Source organism: Phalaenopsis equestris, unplaced genomic scaffold (genome assembly GCF_001263595.1).
Source record: "Phalaenopsis equestris unplaced genomic scaffold, ASM126359v1 Scaffold000002, whole genome shotgun sequence".
Taxonomy (NCBI): domain Eukaryota; kingdom Viridiplantae; phylum Streptophyta; class Magnoliopsida; order Asparagales; family Orchidaceae; genus Phalaenopsis; species Phalaenopsis equestris.
In genome coordinates this window covers 13,701,908-13,724,926 of record NW_018164444.1, presented here as the reverse complement: position 1 = coordinate 13,724,926, position 23,019 = coordinate 13,701,908, and the positions used below count along the sequence as shown (strand labels likewise).

Genomic DNA, 23,019 nt, shown 5'->3' with positions numbered 1-23,019 from the left:
TTTATAATTTTATGCTTCTAATATTATTTTTTTTTTTTTTTTTTTTTGGGTTTTTTCAATTAAAGCTGGTTATTCAAGTAAAGCTAAGGAAATAAAGAAAAGAGAGAGAGCAGATAATGAGGACATTAAATTAAAGCAAGAGTTGCACATTCAGTGGTCTGAGCTTCGCCGGCCTCCCAATACTTTAAAATTTTTTTTCTTTTTAATTAAATTAATTAATTATAATTTTTCATTAGTGATAACGGCTTCATAAGATAATTCTATTTGTTCCTTTCATTATGACTTTCATTATGACTAACAACCATTTTAATCCCTTTCATATATATATATATATATATATATATGTGTGTGTGTGTTGAATTCTTCTGGTTCATGAGTATATATAACATGACAAAAGACCTTGTACATAGAAAGAGTGCTAGATAGGAAGAGAGAAATGAATGCGATTCTTTTGAAAGAGTCTTAAAAAATATATTGATTTCGGATCTCTGTTAAACCAAAGAGAGGTGGCTCTCTGAGTTGCAGGATTTCTAAGAGGGTGAGAAAGAGAGAGAGAATTTATAAAATAAAGACATCTTGATGGAAAGATCATGACTTGTCGGGTATTGTGAGTACAATAGTCGTCTATAGTACTAAGGTAAAAGTGTCGAGTCCTAGGAATCGGAAAATTTATTTAATGTGGGACGACATATGCTCCTATTTCAAAGTGTCGGACAACATCTTTAACTGATGACTGACATACATCTCCATCGGTCAAAATGGTTTTTCTCAATAATCATCCTTACATAGATAAGTTAGGTAGATCCTTTGAGGGAGATGAGAATCGATCAGATAGACAGGATAGCTCGATTTAACCACTTCAGCATGTGGAGATTGATTAAGCCACTTAAGTAGATGAGCTCAATTCAACCACTTCGATAGGTGAGCTCGATTCAAACATTTCGGCTTATCATATATACCAAAATTTGTTTCTTAGTTGATATTTTAATTAAGAAAAGATGATTCTGACAAAAAAATTTCAGTCATCTTTATTAAAGTTATATTATTTTAGAATGGCAAACTTTCTAATTACCCAAAGGGTAAAGTTGTAACACAAAAGTTTAGGCTAATAAAGAATGTGTCACGTATAAAAAAACAAAATCAGAAACCTTTTATTGCAGAAATTAAAAAAAAATCATTTTTTTTTTCTTTTATACATTTATTACGTGTCTGCACCAAACAAATAAATAAAGAAATTGTTAGCTTTGATTGAGCTGAATCATCCCTTTATATGCTGCATATGTTGTTTGTCTTCTTCTTCTTCTTCAGTTCATCTTTTTTATGACACCAACTTCGACTCATAGTTCTCTCCATATAAAAATTCTTAAGAATTTGCATAAATACCACTCAATTCTTATGAATTTACATATCTAACATCTACTTTTTACTTTTTATATTTATGTCACCAAGATGTTTTATACCACAACGAAAATATCACAATATAAACTTTTAAAAAAGTGAACACACCTTCTTGATGCATAGCTAAGGCGGTAAGTATGTAAAAAAATGAACTTCTTAAGGGTGATATGTAAATACATAGGAATTGAGTGGCCTAAATGTAAATCTCCCAATAATTAATTAGTTAAGTGATGCTTTTATTTATCAGAAATTTCAATGCTTACTTTTTCGGTCTAACACCTAAACTTTGATTTTTACACATAAAACCACATTTGCATCTGTCTGAAAAGGTGGAAATGTCACATCCATCTTTTCATACATACGTTAAGGCGCTAAGTGTGTAAAGATCAAAGTTTAGGTGTGATATAAGTAAATGCTTTAGAATTGCATGCTATATGTAAATTTCCCAAAATAATAATGTATAACCGAAAACCCCTTAGTCGGAGTCGTGTAAAGCTACATGATTGATCGTATTAGTTAGATAACTGGGCTAGATCAATTTGATTATGTAATTCGATCAGAGAACCAGACTGATTTACTTGCCTATGATCATCAATGCATAACTGAGATAGCTCGACTCTCCCAAGAGATTAATTAACTCAACTAGAAGGGTCAACTCGCCTTACGATCGAGTTGGATCTAACAAGCAAAATCTGCTTTAATTCTATACAGTTAATTTTAAAATTGTGAGGGTTTAAAACCCCTTTATCTACAAGAAGAAATCTATTCAAGTAAAAAGGAATATTTATATTCATGCCACACAATTCTTATCTATTTATATATCTAACACTTAAAATTTGATATTTATATCCATCATTTTTTCGTGTCGAAATCCATGCACGAAAAGTTCTCTTTTAATGAATTAATAGTAATGATATTTTTGATGTGATATTATAAATTCGAGTGTTAAGCATGTCAAATAAAAATGTTAGATATATAAATACATGATAATTGTGGGATAAACATGTAAATGCTCTAACAAAATATCCTCCAAATCAATCATCATCCTCTTTGGTTTCGTTAGTGATGATCAAACAAAACTCGTACACATAATTCTGATTGCATAATTTACCCAAAACCCCACAGATATTCTGAACTTTGCCTTTACATCCATGAAGAAACAAGGACGGTTTACATACACACCACACAATTCCTATCTATTTACGTGTCTAATATAGGCGTCGCCTTATTACATATCAAAAACATACCCCTCACTTTTATGTAATTAAATATCTAAACTTCAATTCTTACATACATGTCACCTTACTTTTGCATGAAAAGCACAAAATATGGTAGATTTTAGATGCATAAATACATAAGAAGTGGGTGACATGTAAATAAATACTGCCCCGGAGCAACCCATCAATCCCATCAATGAAATGTAAAACTGATTCAAATAGAAAGAGATTCGACTTTTGCAGTGCCGTCAGCGCCGCAAAAGCTTTGACTTTCGCTCCGAAATAAAAGGAGAAGATCAATTCAATTTCTATTCCTGACAAAAAAAAAAAAAAAAATCATCTTTTCAAAACAGTCAAAAAAAATTAAGCAGTTGACTCTCCATCCTGAACTCAACTGCTACCAAATTTCAGGAGACAATTCAGAGGCCATCCTCGTCACTGCTTTCTCCAAACATGGCCGCCATTTTCAAGGCCAGCTTCGCCGCCATTTCGCGCCTTTGGAAATCAGGCATCAGTCTCAGGTTGCCTCGAATATTGCCAATTTCGCCCATCAACCTTTCGAGATCGTCGTAACCAAACTGTAAATCTTCGTCTGAATTAGATGACTGCCCTTGTTGTGTGTTTTGTTCGAGTTTTTGATCAACAAAAAGGACTTTATCAGCATCGTGTTCTCTTTCAGTTGCTACTTCAGATTCGGTATCGACAGCGGCTCGATCCACATTTTCGTTCCTATGGATTTGGTTGTTAGGGCCTAGAATGCCGTCTTCTTCACCTGATTCTGAATCAATTTTGTCTGTCTTAAGCATGCTTGACGAAGCACCTGGATCATATGTGCTATCCCAAGGTTCGCCGGCACCTCCGGATAAGACTTCATATTCAAACTCATAATCGGATTCATCTTCTGTAAAATCTACAAAAGAATAAGGAATGAATAGCATAAATTTTTAATTGTATGAGTTGGAATCAGCATAAAGTTACAGTTGTGTGTGTGAAATTGTAGGTCTTGTACACAACAGCAAGAACAGTAACAACAAGCCTTTATCCCAGGAAGTATGACCCATCAACTTAATTCCTCTATAATTTGCACTCTTGTGCATCCCATTTTTTCTTAAAAATGGAGACCAAAATAATCTTCCTCCACTCCTCAAGGAATCTTTCTAGTTTTTAAAATAATATTAAAGAGTTTAGTAAGCCAAGAAACTCTCAAATCTCCTAAATATTTCCACACTTCAATTGAGATATCATCAGATCCTACAAACTTTCCACCCCTTGATTTTCTTTAAATTTTCTTTAAAGCCTCCTCAACTTTTTTTACTGATGCGACGGTAAAAATAAAATATTTTATTATTATTAATATTAAAATCAGTAAAGTCGATTGTATTTTCAAAAATTTTATTGAAAAATTTATCAAATAACTCATCCAACTATGTTAGATATCTTTTATTAAGAAAATCACATTTTGATTTTCATTTTGTATTAAATCTTTACTTTGCTTTTCTCTTTATTTAGCTAGTTTATACATATATTTTTTTATCTTTTTTAGTATCTAATATACTATAAAGATCACTAAAAGCTGAATTTTAAGCATCAAATATGAAAGTTTAGGTGTGAGATATGTAAATACATAAAGAATTGTGTGCAATTTATATAAATGCCACAATAATTTAATGCATTTAGTACTCAACAGAGAGTAATAGAGAACTGCCAATTTTTCATAAAGAGTAGTGATAAATGACAAAACGAGTACTCCCATTTCACACTACACTAAGATAAATTTATGTATGCCCAAATTGCACAATTAAAATATCAAATATAAAAATATAAAAAATTAATAAACAAGAACCAAAGAGGGAAGTGAAAAAAGCTACGAACCAGACTAGAACTAGAACTTTGCTCACTAATTTGACTCGTTTACACCAGTATAAGTTGCTTAAGGCAAATGGATTTGAGTGCTGTAAGAAAAAAAGTTACTAAAAATGAAAGTTAAGAACTTACAATATTTAGATGGGTAAAAAAATCAAAGAATAAATATATAGATGATTAGCATATGTTTAAAGATAAGCAACTGAAAAATAAGCAAAGGTGGATTGATCCAAAAAATAAATTAGGGGCATTTACATGCATTGCATACAGTTCTTATGTAACTTTCATACTTACACACATAGCATTCAAAACTGTAATATCACATCAAAAATAGCATTAATATCACTTTCCAAAAGTGAAATTCACATTTTCATGCCTAGGTTTAAAATGCTATTTATATAAATATAAAAGTTTTGGTGTGAGATATATAAATACATAAGAATTATTCGCTATGTATGTAAATTTCCCAATAAATTAATGTGAAAATAGTAGGAAGAAAAATGTGAAGACATGTCACCGGTGGTTAAATTATGGAAAAATAATTGTACAAAATGGTTAAAAAATTGGGAGCATCCAAATATGAAAAAATGGAGAATGGGATAAATAAAACAAACACCGAGTCATCTAGTGATGATCAAGATCACAATATAAATCAATTACATATCATGTATGATAACACTGTCATTATTAATTAAATATCTAGCTTGACCATCTAGCAGTTCCTTTAAAGCCAAAGAAAAACTGTTGTACAACCATTTTCTTGTGCAGTAGCTCGTGATATGTAGGAATGATTTTGCAACCACAGGCATACATATGTTACTCCTTTGCTTTCTAAAGCTCTCCCCAAAATAATTAGGGGCATTTACATACATACCACCCAATCCCCATGATTTTACATATCTAACATCTAAATTTTACTTTATACATTTATAGCACCTAACACTGCCATTGTCGGGTCCCAATCTCATATACGAAAAGTGAAAGACTAAGTTAGATAGTCGACAACTAGTGTAAAAATTTTGTCGAAAAATCATGAAATGAATCCTTTAAATCTTTGTGTAGATGTTACGGTATCTCCTGAAAGCGACACACTGCATGACCTAAATACAGTGAAAAGTGTGCAAGGCCGCTACACTGGTGCCCAGGTTTAGTATCAATTAAGTAAGAGTTCCCAAATTACGAACGAATGCGAACAAAGAAGTTAGTCCATGAAATAAATAATAGAATAGAATCTTGAAATATAGATACTCTCATAGGTAAATTAATGAAATTAGTAGATATTATGGTTCATAGGAAGATAAAAAACTTATATATTTGAGAAACTAAATTGTTGGAGAAAAGACAAAGAAGATTGACACTATATACCGATGTTCGGGTATAGTGTCAATTAAACAAGAGTTCTCACATTACGAACAGATGCAAACAAAGAAGTTACTCCATGAAATTAATATTAGAATATAATCTTGAAATATAGATACGCTTATAGGTAAATTAATGAAATTACTAGATATTATGATTCATAGAAAGATAAAATCTCATGTATTTGAGAAACTAAATGGTTGGAGAAAAAACTAAGGAGAATGATAGCTTAGTTTTTGAAATTTGATATTCAGGCAGGAGTCGCACTAGAAATGGTGTAGGTGTATTTATAGATAAGAGTTTGAAATATATAAAAATTAATAGAACTTGAGATAAAATTATGCCTAAAGATTGTTGTTGATACTAAAATTTTTAATGTTATAAGTGTTTATGCTCCTCAAGTGGGTTTAGATATATGTTAAAAAGAATGATTTTGGAATGACCTAGAAGAACTAATACAAATGATACCTCTTGAAAAAAAAAATTTATTATAAGAGATTTAAATGAACATGTTGGTAGAGTGACAAAAGGTTTTAGAAATATTTAAGGTAGCTATCATTTTGGAGTGATTAATGAATAAGCTTGAATCATATTAAATTTTTTTTTTGCGCATTATTTTGTTGCTAATATTTTATTTTAAAAAAAAAGATGAATGAATTTAATAAAAAAATACATTGATTATATTCTTTTGAAAAAAATAATCATCAAGAATGCAAAGATGGTAAGATCATTGTTAGAGAAAACTACTGCGAAAAAGTCTCCTTTTAATTTTTGTGGAACAAGATTATAGGATTCGATAAAACAAAAACAAAAATTTAAAACCATAAGCACAATCAAAGCAACCAGAAAAGCACACAAGGATTTTACGTAAAAAAACACGAGAATAAGAAAAAACTACAGAGCCAAGCTAACAGAAAATCCAATATAAAATTCAGAAAATTTTATAAATGACTCACACAAGTTTCTTCTCCACACTCACACAAAAAAACTTACAGAGCTTGCACTAACAATGTTCCCTCTCCGATCTGATAAAAAAATTACGTTAAATCACTGAAATCCACCTCCTCGGCACTCCTCACTTTCACTGGGATGCTCGTCAAAGAATTAAGAAAGAAGAAAACAACAAACTCATCGATCCACACTCAAAAATTGGCTTAAAAACCATTTTTCGTGTAGTAACCACACTGAGCGCTTAGGTGCCCAAACTTCGTGCCTAAGCGCCAAGCACTCTGTATCCGCGCCCCATAATGAGCGTTTAGGAGCCAATAGAACGGCGCCTGTCACTCTAGATAAGAGCAGCATCTGCTTTATAGATGGCACATATGCGCCTAAAGCCGACGCTTAGGCGCCGGCTCTTCTGTTTGAGTAGCACCCAAGTGGGCACTTAAGCTCCCACAACCCGACGAATATGTGGCGGTTGCCTTATGTTTAGGCTCCACGGCCCAACAATCTCCCACTTAGAGACTATAGCACCCAACACTAGTCCTTTGTACCTGCATCTCCTTTTGAATCGCTTTCATAGTCACGTACCATGGTGTGGCTCAACCCCAGTCTCAACCTTCATGAAACTCAACTGAAGTCAAGCACAGCTTCATTTTCTTAACAGTAACCACCTTCGTCAACATATTCGCAAGATTCTCAGCTATGCGTATATTTTTCAAAAATAATTGCTCATATTCCAAAAGAGATCAAATGAAATGATACATGAGCTGGTTGTGTTTCGTCTTAGCATGAAAAACAACGTTCTTAGCAAGATGAATCACACTCATACTGCCACTGTAGAATTTTTTAATTCCTTGCTCCTTGCCTAATTCTGCCATGAAATTTTGTAGTCAAACGATCTCCTTATTAACATCAGTGATAAATATTGGGCCTCTTTATTTGAAAGTGCAACAATCTTCTGCAACCTAAAAACCCAACTCAATGTTGTGTTCCCCGATGTGAAGATATATCCCATTTTACTTCTCCTACTGTCCACATCTCCTACCAGATCTGAATCTACAAAACCATGTAGACTGATCTCTGCACATTCATAGAAAAGTGTTTTGTTGATTGTTTCTCTCAAATACTTAAAAATTCACTTTACCGCCTCCTAATGATGCTTGCCTAGATTGCCCATGTACCTGCTGACCACTCACACTGCATATACAATATCCGGTATGGTACAAATCATCGCATACATCAAACTTCCAATTTATGAAGCAAACGGAGTTCTCTCTATCTGTGCTTGCTCTATTTCAGAGTTAGGTGATAGCTCCTTAGATAGTTTGAAATGACTACCTAAGGGAGTGCTAATTGGTTTCGTCTCACTCATGTTGAACCTTTGTAAAAACTTCTCAATATACTCTGCCTGAGACAACTTCAATGTTTCGGTGCTCCTGCCCCTACTGATTCTCATCTTGAGAATCTTTTTGGTTGGGCCTAAATCCTTCATCTCAAACTAACTTGACCACTATTTTTTTTCAAGTCTCTGACTTTCTTCATTTTTGCCCCTGAAATCAGTATATCATCCACATACAATAGAAGCAAAATATAACAATTACTAAAGTGTTTGACGAAGCAAAATGATCTGTCTGGAATTTCAAATAATCGTCTGACATGAACCTGTCAAACCTCTTGTACCACTATTAAGTCTGTCAAAACAGCTCATTGCTCGTGAACAGCTCGTGTTCGGCTCGTTCACTAACGAGTCGAGCACAAACAAAGATTTGTTCGTACTTATTTGGCTCGTTTTTGCTCAAAATATTACTCATTAATTATATATATATTATATATATATATATATATATATATATTATTGATGAGTAGTATTTAAAAAAAAATAATTAACTGCACGACTACAAAGAATTATAATCAATTAAAAATATTAATTAAGAAAATAGAATAAAAATTATTAAATTAGATTCAAACGATGTTTTAATACAAAAAATAATTTTTAAATATTGCCCCAACCCTTAACATTTTATGGCTACTTGATTAGGGTTGTCAAAACTACTCTTTGTTAGTGAACAACTCGTGTTCGTCTTGTTTACACCCCTAACCACTATCTTAGGGCTTGCTTCAAGCCATAAAGGCTCTTTTTCAAACTACAGACCAAACCTTCTTTGTCTAAAACCTTATAATCTTGTGGTTGCACCATGTATAGATCCTCCTCCAGATTTCCATGTAAGAAAGCTATTTTTACATCCATCTGTTCCATATGTATATCTTCTTCTGCTATCAGACTCAGCACAACCCTGACAGTCATCATCTTCACCACTGGGGAGAAGATCATTGTGTAATTCACTCCTTTCTTTTGTTGGAAACCCTTCACAACAAGCCTTACCTTGTAGCGTTTGCTGCAGTTTGACTCCTCTTTCAGCCGAAGACCCACTTGTTGTGCAATGCTCTTTTGTTGTTTGATAGTACGTCAAATCCTAAGTATGATTTGACTCCAAAGATTCCATTCCTTCATCCATTGATAACTCTTACTCCCTTAAATCTTCAACTTGAGTGACCTCCTTAAAACACTCGGATTCACCACTATCAATTAATAACAAATAGTGTAAAGGATGATTTGACTCCAAAGATTCCATTCCATCCATTGATAACTCTTACACCCTTAAATCTTCAACTTGAGTGACCTCCTTAAAACACTCGGATTCACCACTATCAATTAATAACAAATAGTGTAAAGGAATATACATTTATATGAGTTGTTTTAATCTGCTGGATCTCCCAACTTCTGTAGCAGGCAACTAACTTTCGGTGCTCCTTCTGATTGAGCAGTATTTTCTTCATCTTCCTGATCACCAGTATCTTTTATCTTCACATATATAGATTCTTTAGAAGTAGCTGACGAAATGTCGTAAGTTTTGACCCTGTCCTTGTACATCTCTATTTTGTTGAATGTGACGTCCCTTCTGATGAAATTTTGATTTTGAAAATCCCAAAACTTGTAGTCAAACTCATCTGAGTCATACCCAATGAAGGTGTGCCTAACCAATTTTGAGTCAAGCTTGCTCCTGGACCTTGCTTCAACATGCACATATGCAAAACACACAAATACTCTTAAACAAGATAGACATACATTTTTGTTACTTCAGCTTCTTCAGGTAAGTCTTTCTCCAAAGGTACTGATGAATTATGGTTTATTAAATAAACAACTGTGTTTATTGCTTCTGCCCAAAATTGTTTTAGCAAGCCTACATGCAGTCTCATGCTCCTAACACGCTCAATGGTTATTCCATTCATGTGCTCAGCCATATCATTCTGTTGCGATGTCCTTGGGATAGTAAACCGGTGTCTGATCCCCTCTGCAGCACAGAAAACCCAGAAGTTATGATCGTGGTACTCACCCCCATTATCTGATCTGAGACACTTCAGCTTCAAGTCCGTCTCATTTTATATCAGTCTTTCATTTCTTAAAGACTTCAAATACATCAAATTTCTGCTTTAAGAAATAAACTCATACCTTTTATGTGTGATCATCAATGAACGTGACAAAATAGTGAGAACCTCCAAAGTACTGAATTGGAGTATGACCTCATACGTCAGTATGCACTAACTCCAGTTTCTTTGATTTCACCATTGACTCGCTCTTGTAGAAAGAAATCTTCTTCTGCTTTCCATATATACAGTCTTCACAGAAATCCAAATCAACTGATTTTAGACCTTGAAGCTTATTTTTCAAAAGTACGAACTTCATACTATTCTTTCTCATATGGCCAAGCCCACGGTGTCACAAACCTGCATCCACCCTGATTCCAACCACATCAATGAAATCAGTCATTTCATTGATCAGATAAAGGGTGCCTTCAATGTTGCCCTAATCCATCAATAATGTTCCCTCTGGTCTCCTTCCACGAATCACCTGTGAAAGTAGTCACAAGTCCTGACTTTATCAGCTAGCTCACAGAGATAACGTTTCTCTTAAAACTAGGAACATGTCTAACTTCAGTAAGCTTCCAGATTGCTCCATTCAACAACTTTATATCAACATCACCATTTCCAACTATATTGCAGGTCTTATTATCTCTCAAATAAACCTTCTCTAAATCTGTTTGAGTGTAGTTTTAAAATACATCTTTATTGGGAAAAAGATGAAAAGAGACACCTGAATCCACTATCCAGGATTGAGTGCTAACTAGGGATAACATCAGGGGGTCATTTTAGATTTCACCTGTGGAGACATTAGTAGAGAAACTACTTTCCTGTTCTCCACCACCAGCTTTCCTTGGAGCTCTGCAGTCCTTGAAATGCCCATTCTTATCGCAATTCCAGCATTCTCCTCTATTTGACTTGGGCTTTCCTTTCTTGGACTTGGATCTGTCTCTGCTAGTATTCATGCCCAGATTCCTTCCCTTGTTATTAACATTCAACGCAGAACCCGAAGATTCATCATTTGCTGCTTTTATGCGAACTTTTTTATTCAGCATCAAACCTACGATATCATCAAAGTTCAACTTCAAAGCCCCTGACGAATTACTCACCGCCGTTACCAAACTATATCAACTTTCTGGCAATCAAGACAGTATCACCAGTGCTCTGACCTCATCATCAAACTTGATCCCTACATAACAGAACAGGCTCGTCACAGTGTTAAAGTTATTGAGATGCTCTGCCATCTTCATATTAAACAACCTCTTCATCACAAAACCTTAATAAAAATAGAAGGTTCGTACATCTTGGTCATTGCTGCCATAAGATCCACCATAGTTTCTCATTCACAATGTTGAACGCAACAAACGAGAAAAGTATAAACCTGATCAAACCTAGTGTCATTTGATTCAACACTTCCATTCCTCCATAGGCATAGACTCAGGCTTCCTTGTGATTCATTGTAATGGTAAGTACAATTGTTTCTGACACAACAAATCCTCCACCTGCATCTTCCAAAAAAAGAAGTTCGTCCCATTGAACTTCTTCACTTTGATCCTTACTTCTTTAGTCATTACTCTCACTCGAATCAAACCTCGTTGTGATACTAGTTTGTTATGAAAAACTACTGCGAAAGAGTTTCCTTTTAATTTTGCCACAGAATAGTATCACAGGATTTGAGAAAATCGAAACAAAAATTTAACACAGAAGTACAATCAAAACAACCAGAAAAACACACAAGAATTTTAGTGAAAAAACACGATAACGGGAAAAAACTACGGAGCCACACCACCATAAATTTCACTATGAAATTAAGAAAGTTTTACAAATGACACACAAGTTTCTTCTCAACACCCACATGAAGAAACTTAGAAGACTTGCACTAATAATCTTTCTTTTCAAATCCGATGCAAAAAAATTACATCGAATCACTAAAATCCACCTCTTCGACTCTCATCACATTCACCGAGATGCTCGTTGAGAAATTTAGAAGAAGAAAAAAAACAGCAAGCTCACTGATCCACCCTAAAAAATTGCCTTAAAAACTAATTTTTCATGTAGTAACCGCACTGTTCGCTTAGGCGCTCAAACTTGGCGTCTAAACGCCAAACGCTTTTTATCGACACCCCATAATGGGCGCCTAGGCGCCAATAGATGTGGGACTCTCGAGAATAAGAGTAGCGCCCGCTCTATAGGGGGTGCATATGTGTCGGCTGCATTGTTCGAGCATCACCTAAGTGGGTGGTGAAGGGCCCACAACTCAGTGCATATGCGCCTAATGCCTTGTGCTTAGACTCCACAGCCCAACAATTATTCCAAATGAAAATTTAAGTACTCAATATTGATTTATAGTTCTGGATTTTAAGATGAAGAGTTACAAGATAAAGAATACAATAAATTATTATCAGATAATTTGATACGGGCACCTAAAAGACAAGTAAAAATATTTTTAGGAGTAAACTTCAAGATTTCATAATTTGAAATGTTAATGAAGAATCTAATTCAATAAGGGATAAAGCAACAAACACAATTAAACAAGTGACAAAAGTTATACTTAGAGAATAAAAAAAATTTATAAATAAAAATAGTTAGTGTTGGACTAAGAATGTGCAAGAAAATATTAAATATAAGAAGTGTGTCATAAAAATTAATTTAAATGTAAAAGCTTAGAGAACTGGGAAAATATAAGGTGTCTTGTAGGGAGTCTAAAAGTATAATTTGTGATGCTAAAATTTTATTTTTAGTGATCTTTATAATAAATTGGATACTAAAGATGTTGAAAAATATATGTATAAAATAGTCAAACAAAGATAAAAGAAAAGTAAAAATTTAATTCAAGTAAACTATATTAAAGATGAAAATCAAAAAGTGATTTTCTTATAGGAAGATATTCAACATAGGTGAGTGAGCTATTTTGATAAACTTTTTAATGAAATTTTTAAAAATACGATCAACCATAGTGATCTTAATATCGTTAATAATAATAAAACATTTTATTTTTATCATCACATTAGTAAGAAAGAAATTGAGGATATAGAGAAAACTAATGGTAGAAAATCAGCAAGACATGAAGGTATCCCAATTGAAGTATGAAAATATTTAAGAGATTTAGGAGTTTATTGACTTACTAAACTCTTTAATATTATTTTAAAAACTAAAAAGAAGCTTGAGGAGTGGAGGAAGAATATTTTGGTCCCCATTTTTTAAGAATAAAGGGGATGCAGAAGAGTGCTCAAATTATAGAGCAATTAAGTTGATGTGTCACATTTTAAATTTATGGGAAAGAATAATTGAACATAGGTTAAGATGTGGTACAAATTTTCTCATAATCAGTTTGGATTTATGTTGGGCATGTCTATAATGGAAGCTATACATTTATTGAGAGATTTGATAGAGAAGTACAAAAAGAGTAAGAAGGATCTACATATAATTTTAATTGATTTTAAAAAAAACTTATGATAAGGTTCAAAGAGAAGTCTTTTGGAGAATTCTAGAGAAAAAATGTGTTGATATGACTTATATTCAAGTCATTAAAGATATGTATACTAGAGTTTTTACTTGAATAGGAGGATTGACCAAGTATTTTCCTATTTCAGTTCGATTACATCAAAAATTGGTTCTAAACCCATATCTTTTTGCATTAGTTATGGATGTTCTTACTGGGCATTTATAGGTGGATGTACCTTGGTGTATGATTTTCGTTGATGATATTCTTCTTATGGATAAAACTAGAGAAAGAATTCAGGAAAAACTTGAATTATGAAGGTCTAAATTGGAAAGAATTCAAGAAAAAACTTGAATTATGGAGGTCTAAATTAGAGTCTAAAGGTCTTCGTTTGAGTAGATCTAAAATTGAATACATGGACTGCAATTTTAGCAGTAGTAGCCTTAGTGGCAGCGTTGTAACTATAGGTGATCAAATCATTAAAAGGTGTGAATGTTTTAGATATCTCAGGTCTATTGTTCAAAGTTATGGTATTATAGATGGGAATGTCAATAGTAGAATTCAAGTTGGTTGGTTGAAGTGGAGGAATGCATCGGGCCTATTGTGTTAAAGAAAAGTACCACTTCGACATAAAGGAAATTTTATAAGATGGTAGTGAGACTTGCAATGCTCTATGGCATATAATGTTGGCTTTTAAAAGAGAAGCATGAAACAAGGTTAAGTGTTGCTGAAATGACAATGCTTAGGTGGATGAGTGACACTTAGAGACAAAATGTGAAATGAATATATCCATGATAGGGTGTAGCTCCAATGACGGACAAGATTAGAGAGAGTTGTCTTAAATGGTTTGGTCACATTAAACATCGATCATCTAATAATGTGATTAGGAGAGTAGATGTTTTAGATTCAACTTATGTTAAGAAAGGCAAAAAGATAGATCTAAAAAGACTTGAGTGTATCGTATAAAAATGATCTTAATCTATTAGAGTTAAATGAAAATATGACACTCAATGAGACGCAATAGAGAAAAAAAGATTCATGTAGCCGACCACTCAGTGGGATAAAGACTTGTTGTTGTATACATTTATACCACCTAATCTTTCATATCACCTCTAAAATACCACTATTAAAACTTTACATGCATAGGTAAGGTGATATGTATGTAAAAATTGAACTTCAAGTGTTAAACATGTAAATACAAAAGAATTGAGTGATATGTATATAAATCTTCCAAAGAATTATTAAGCAGTGACTTCAATGAAGAGTATTGTGAGAAAAAAAAGGAGACAAGACCAAAGAGTCTACCACCTCTATTCGCTACGACTTATTATTCACCTAGGTTGAATGTGATATAGTCAATAATAAATACCCAACTAAGCATCCTGAGGTACGCACTAATCATGCAATCATGATGGCAAGGCAACAATTTTAAATATAATATGATACATAAAGAAAACACCAATTATGTATCTAAATTCTAAAGAATTTAGTCTCTTGACTATTAACATGGGGTCATTTTAGTCTTATAATTTATAAAAGTGTCAAACTAGCCAACACACTCTTTAAATTGGAGCTGAAATAATCCTTTATTGGTACTATTTCAGCCCATCATAAAAAAATTTCAGGACTAAATTGACACTTTTATAGACTTTGGGACTAAAATGCCCCCGTGAAAATAGTCAGGGGACTATTTTGACATTTTTCTTATTGACACTTTTCTGAAATTCTCAATATATTTGAACACGGCCTTTACATGGTAAGTACTGTAAAGTCAGTGTCTAAAAACTGCAAAAAATTGTGTGTATTGTACCTTCCCTCTCAACAAGATCAGGAAATTTGATCAAATTTCCAGACTTCAAGATCATTCCAGGCCACATGTGGGCTGCAAGAGCTCCATAAAGACGCTCTACACCTTGGACATCACCATCAACTGATAAACCTGTCAGCAAATAAATATGCTTAGATCCAGGTCGCATAAGTACGGTAACCTTGTTTTCGACTATTCAAACCTTCTAAAAGTTTAAAATTTTGGCAAAGCATTATAGATTATACACGGGAATGAATGTGAAATATCTTCTATAATTGATATATTAATAAAAAAACTAGTTGAAAAAACATAATAACCAACCTTTCAAATAAGTAGTAATGATTTGTGTCTGGATTGAACAAGAGTATTTATTGGCAGGACAAAGTGCAGAATTTAAGCAGACTAAATGTCTCAGCCATATGAAAAAAAGGTTAAATTTACATAAATACCAATCAACTCTTGTGTATTTACATAGATATAGTTTAATTTTTACATATACGCCACCCTACCTATGCATGAAAAGGTGTATTTCCCTTTTTGAAAAGTAAAAATAGTGGAGCTTTTGATGTGTTATGAATGATTTCAGCAGTATAAATATTAAAAAAAAAAGTTTGGGTGTTAGATAAGTAAATACATGGGAATAGAATGGTATGTGCCCCGTCCCCAAATAAAAAAGTATTGAAAGAGGTTTGGAGACCAACATTTGTCAAAGTCCGCATTGGATGCACAAGCCTCAATATACTCTATGTTGTGCTCAATACACCACACCATACATGAATTTTTTATTTCAACAGAAAGATCTTCATTCCCCAATAGGCTGCAGCTCTCAGTTTCACTAATCCCATAATCCCAAAATTCAGGATCAGGATCGCCGGTCAACTCTCCCTGCTTCTTCTGTAAATGTCTTCTGTATTCTGTATGGGCATAATGACCAGGCACTAGGTCTGCTTTATTTCCGATGCATAATAGAATTTGAAAATTTCCAATATCAATTCCAGAAACCCAATCCTTCAGAGTAAGAAAAGAAGATTCCTGCAAATGAAAAAAAGTAATCAATGTTTTAACCCCCTTTACCTGTAAAAGTAGCATAGATTAACGAAATTACAAGTTTAAAAAAAAATAATGAGAAAAGTGTCAAAATGGTACTGACTCTCTCTCAAGAGATATTTTAATCCCAAATTTTATAAAAGTATTAAATTAGTTCCAGATTCTAAAATAGTACCCCTGGGAACTACTTCAGCCCATGCTAAAATAGTATGAGGACTAATTTGGCATTTTCATAGACTCTAAGACTAAAATGGACCCGCTTAAATAATAAAGGGACTATTTTAAGTGTTGCTGAGATGAGAATGCTTAGGTGGATGAGTGCTTTGACACTTAGAGACAAAATATGAAATGAATATATCTGTGGTAGAGTTGGTGTGCTCCGATAGCAGACAAGATTAGAGAGAGTCATTTTAGATGGTTTGGTCGCATTAAACGTCGACTATCTGATGATCCAATTAGAAGAGTAGACGTTTTAGATTAGACTTATATGAAGAAAGGTGGAGGTGGACCTAAAAAGACTTGGGCATATTGTATAAAAGATAATCTTAATCTATTAGAATTAAATAAAAATATGACACTAATGGAGAAAAAGGATTCATGTAGCCGACCCCACATGGTGGGAAAAAAGCTTCTTGTTGTTGTTGTTGCATTCAAAAAAAAAAAAAAAAAAAGAGATAAAGAATGGTTCTAACATCGCTCATGTCAAAAACCATCACCAATGCTGCTAATTGCTTGGAAGCCAGCAACCTTTGTAAGGATATCCCATCATCAAGATGGGCTGTCCATATGGAGAGTTCTGCAGAGTAATACTTGGTCTCAATAGTCCACCTGCAAAGACAAATTATATAGGTAGGCATCAAATGTTGCCTATCAAGGATACAAGACTAGTACTTCTATCTCCCAAAATTACTTACCCTTGACAAAATATTCCTGAAGATAAGTTAGATATATCTGGAATATCAATTGAAAGTAACCCTGCAAGCAGAATAACATTCATGGTGAGGTTAAGAAATCAGAACAACAGCGGTCTCCGGTGTGGTCTGCACATGATTATTCAAACAAAACATAAACAAAAGTACAGATATGATATTAAAAGAAAGATCAAAGTTACGATTTCATTTTCATAATAACAATCGCAGCAGGAAATTTCATGAAATGATAAGAGATAAATTTCTTGGACTTTCAAAATAGGCTATCATGAATTATGATGTAGGAAGATCTACACACATATCACTTAATTCTTATCTATTTACATATCTAACAGCTAAAGTTCAATTTTTACATACACACCGCCTTACTTATGAATAAAAAAGGTGTATTTAACCTTTTAAAAGTTAAAATGGTGGTAATTTTTTATGTGACATGAAAGATTTGGGTGGTATAAATCTAAAAAGCAAAGTTTAGCTGTTAGATATGTAAATACATAAAAATTGGGGGTATGCATGTAAAATGCCCTATGATATAAAGTCTGTGTAATGGTGCCTGAATGCCAAAAATAGTATTCTTGTATGGTCCTCTGCAAAAGTTTAAAAGTTCAAATTATAGGAATAATCTACCATCATTTTTTAGTGCAAAAGGCCCATTCACCATAGATTCAATCGAGATGATGAAATATTTATGCAAAAATCAAGGATGCTAACGTTGATCAATAATATAAGCACACAATGAGATCAAATAAATAACATTAATTAAAGGTAATGACCGGTGATCAAATAAGATAATAGTCAAGTTAATGAAATCATCCTATGACTAACCCAATTCACCTCAGTAATTTTCTCTCAACTTTTAATATGATGCTAAACTCTCAACATTAAGACGGAAGTTCTGAGTGGCTCTAGAATGCAATCATATAAAACTTTCTATAGGCATTTTAATGACCTAACAATCAAATAATAATTCTCTAGTGTATTTTCTTATTGTAGAAGATGTTTTGCATTAACTTTAACTAAGTATAGTTTATAATTAATGGTCTCTTGATCATAAATTTAATTAGAATATCCTGACAAACCATTAATTGGGCATTCTATACTTTATAATTAATGGTCTCTTGATCATAAATTTATAAAAACAAAAAGCTGCCACTATGTTATGTTTCTTGATAATTTCAGACTCAAATTAGGTTCTAATTATAATATTAACCTAAATTAGATATAATTATTATTAGTTAGTTTGTCAATTTAAAATTGGATTGACTGAGTAATTAGAACCATCAAAATAACAAACACAACTTTTTGTATAACCTATATGGTTTGATCACTCCATACATAAATATATATTTATTTGAGGTATTTCTATATAATATGATATGTTATTACATAAAAATATATTTCACTGAATCATTTCAATATAAGACATAATTTTTGTCACAATTTTGACAATTCTTAGATCATCTAGAGTTCAAATTAAACAAAATGATGAATAGCTACTGAGAATAAAACAAATATGAAAGTTATATCTAAAATATTGAGTGATGAACAATAAATCTAAATATGAGAAAGTTATTAATTTGTTGATTATAATTATACAAAGTTTACTATAATTAAAATATTATTTATTGGTGATTGATTGTACATAGCATTATTTTCAATGAATGCTAATATTTAGCTAATTTCATTTATTAGTGCATGAAAGGGAATTTTCTTTAATATTGTTATACAGATGGTTCTACATAAACAGGTACCATGAAGGATATGTATAAAACACAAAATACTCATCATCATGATGATGATGATATGTTATGAATGATTCTACAAAATTCATGTTTTGACACATTAATAAAGGAACACTATATGTTTTGTTCTATGTGCTCATACTATACGTTGGGTAATACTACATGATCCTACATGAACATATTTTCTATATGATTATATTTGAAGAAATGTAAATGATACTACATTGATTACTCATACATAGATTTATATGTTCATAGCATGATTCCTAATAATTAGTATGATTATTATGCAAATTTATGCATCAGAATAAGACATAGAATGCTGACATTATTATTTTTTTTAACGGATGATGTATATGTCCAATTTGCATGTTAAACAAAGCAAATGATTATTACCATGAAATTATTTTATTTTTTATGGAAGACAAATTATCACATGAACATATTGTACAAAGACATGTTATAAAATTATTTAAGTCACGATACTACTATATGTTTTCTTTTTATTGCTTTTCAAAAAATTTTATGATGTGAAATTGCTTTTATGAACTTGGTCTACTAAAAAGCTATTGTCTAACTTTTCACACACACAAAACTTATAATATCCATAACAGTTTTCAAAAAAATTATTTTCTCCATAACAACTTTACAAAATAACTACAGCCACCCCTATGGATTCTTAATATACAAATTTATCACAACAACAAAAAAAAAAAAATCAAAATTTATCCAAATCAAAATAGCTATGGACTGCCATTCAAAGGTTCAGTTTTTTTGCCTCCCAATTTCAACTGACAAGAATCTAATAAAACATTTATCTACACTGAAATCCTGATGACGTGATCTTTAATCGAAATGGTTTGAACTAAAAATCAACACCATTAACAGTCTCAACCAAGTAATCAAACTATTTAAATTTGAACGTTCATGATGCTTTAGATGTTCCAAAGATGTCATGCCAAAATCATAAATTATGGATGATTTGATTACCAAATTTCTATCAACAACCTCACTTCTATAATTAGTCTTTCCAAAATCAAATAATCTATAACATTTCCTAAGAGCCTTGAATTTTTTTCTTTTCGCATTTAATTCTTGCAAACAAGCAATATTTATTCTTATTATAATCACCAAGTACATCAATTCTCTTGCCTTTTAACTTGAAGTCCTCAAATGTCATGTAGCAAATCCAAATTAAGGGGAATGTGTGTCATGTGAATTTAACTAGGATTTAACCAGAATTTAGTGATTATTTGTGGTTGCATAATTTAGCCAAAATTTAGGGTAAAACTTCCAAAAGAAAATTTATACATGTTAATCCTATTACCTTCTTCAATCTCATTTTGGGCCAAATCATGGACTTAGTAAATTTAAATCACTTCGCTATATTATGCATCAACTTTTCATTTATTAAAATTCAAAATTTTGAAAATGCCAGTCAAATAATTTACTAGGAATTAACTAGAAGTAATATCAATTAATTCAAACAGAATTTAATGACTAAGTATGGATTTATAAGATTTACTAAATCTTAATTAAACAACCCACCCACAAAGTAACTGTTACAAAACAGATTTCTAGGGTATGTAAATCCTACTATTTGCTTGAATCTGAGCTGTTTCTCCTATTTGGATTCTCATGGGATTTGATAGATCCTAAACTTGAGTGAATTATGCAATGTTATTCGTGTTTCGGCTCCTCCTCTGCTCCTACTCCATCACCGTGAAATCCTCTACCCTTCTTCACATTCTCATCGCTATTTTGCTGTAGTCCTCACAGGTAAACCTAAATTACCTAGCTCATATTGTTCTTGCCTCATCTTCGCCATGATCTCTACTGTTCCCTGTCAAGACCCATGAATCCAACATAAACAATATTTGACAAATAATACAACCCCAAAACTCGCCACTAAGTAACTTATCTGTCTCCTATTATTTTGGATCGACTTCCAGTTTTCATTGCCGCCAATGTAAAGCTCTCCTATTCAGCACAGGCCCATAAGGAAAGTAGTAACGACAACCTTATTTTGATCGGTTGTCATCTTTTTCCACAACCCAATCACAAAATTATGAGATTATTACTGATATAAATCTAAGGAACGGATCTGAGAGTGAGGGGCTGAGTGAGAGAGAAAATTAACTAGAGAGAAGTGTTCTCTTGCCGATGTTGGGGCAGCCGATGAGGAGGACACCAGGCTTGCTCTGAGGAAAGCCGACAGCTCCTTCTTCCTCTCCGTCCATCTCTCTCCCCATCAATAACTAGAGATTTAACCCTAATCCCGATTTCCTTTACGTAGTCTGCTTAAACTGGGTGGGTAAGAGTCGTTGGTTAGAGGAGCCACGCTTGCCCGAACTGGCCGGGCCCTCAGGAGTTTGGCCAAGAGTTGGGCTTTTTTCAGCTTGGGTTAACCCAACCCACACATCATTAAATTATATTACAAAATTAGGGAATAATTTCTCAACATTCAACCTTATAAGAAAAATGTGTGCATAAGAAGATACTTATAGGCTTATGAGTGTATTCTAATTTAAGTATTTTGCTATTTAGCACTAATAAATTTAAATTTTCAAAATTTACATGTAACTTCTTAAGATATCAAATATATTGTTTTCATATTCTTATCATATGCATGTAAAAAGCCCTAATTATTGTCATTTCTCCTTCCCATCCAACATCACCTAATCTAATCACCTCTCCCTTAATTTAATGATTTCTTGAAATCATATGTTTATTACTTATTATTATATTTTCATTAACAATGCATATAATTTTTAAGAAAATCATAGTGTTGATAACCAAATTGAGAGAAATCGGAAAAGTTAAGCTTACGATAGGATTTTGTTTCTTAAGTTAGAAATGTGACCATAGAATAATCAAATCGAGGGAAGAAACGATGGAAATAAAAAATGATAGAGATGAAACAAAATATATACACGAATAGCTTTACAATGCTTAAAACATCATGAAGATGAGTGGTGTGCTTGTTCTATTCCTATCTAAAAGTGCTTCATGAGCATATTGATTCAAAAGCAAAAGGGTTCCTAACTCTTGGATTTGATCTTGGAGGAACTCTATTATGAGAGACCATAAGGGCACCTAGTAGATAAAATCTTCTCTATGAACATCCTTAGAGGCTTATTATCTCATAAACTTCACGCAAACATGTTCACGATAATGGTAAATAGATATTATTTAACTATAATAAAGTGAAGAATTGATGGTACTTATCTCACTGAAGAATCAATTCATTCACTATTGTTATAAGGATTTTACACTAAAATCATTGATATTAAACACCATAATCAACCTTAGCAACTCAATATCAATCTGAAAGGCACATAAAGGGCTTAAATTTTTCTAGTGCCAAATTAATATTAAATTTAAATACCATTATAGAAAGTTTGGGGACCATTATCCTCACAATCATAAGAGGGCAATTTCCTAATAAATTATCTATTAAAGCATGAGATATACAAGTTAGCAACAAACAATCAAACATCAAAACTCTAGAAAGGGCAGAACATTATCTTCCACTTTGAATCATAAGATTCAGCAACGATCAGCCGAACATCTAAACTCTGAAAATGATAAAGCATTTTCTTCCTCATTAAATCATGTTTTTAATGATATGAAAAGATCACCTTATGACTTGGGCTATCCTCCAAATAATCATGCCTAACTTGCTAGTCCAATTCTGGTCTCAAATACATCTTTTAAATAAGATTTTCGTACATCCCACTCAATAATTTTGTATTAACATATCAAACACAAACTTCAATATTTCCATACATGTCACCTTTCCTATATATGAAAAGGTTTAGTTCACATTTAAAAAGCTTAAATATTTTTTATG

The 23,019-nt window shown here is 32.6% G+C and overlaps 1 protein-coding gene across 1 annotated transcript; it reads right to left on the bottom strand.

Moving 5' to 3' along the window:
- Window positions 1–2,503: 2,503 nt before the first annotated feature.
- Window positions 2,504–21,510, bottom strand: LOC110036368. The gene is made up of 6 exons (XM_020740799.1): window positions 21,307–21,510; window positions 17,410–17,470; window positions 17,188–17,323; window positions 16,150–16,480; window positions 15,452–15,580; window positions 2,504–3,525 (listed from the first exon to the last, which is right to left on the bottom strand). Exons 1-6 carry the CDS (start codon window positions 21,416–21,418, stop codon window positions 3,035–3,037), a joined length of 1,260 nt encoding a protein of 419 aa, XP_020596458.1. The 5' UTR covers window positions 21,419–21,510; the 3' UTR covers window positions 2,504–3,034.
- Between the last annotated feature and the right edge of the window lie 1,509 nt (window positions 21,511–23,019).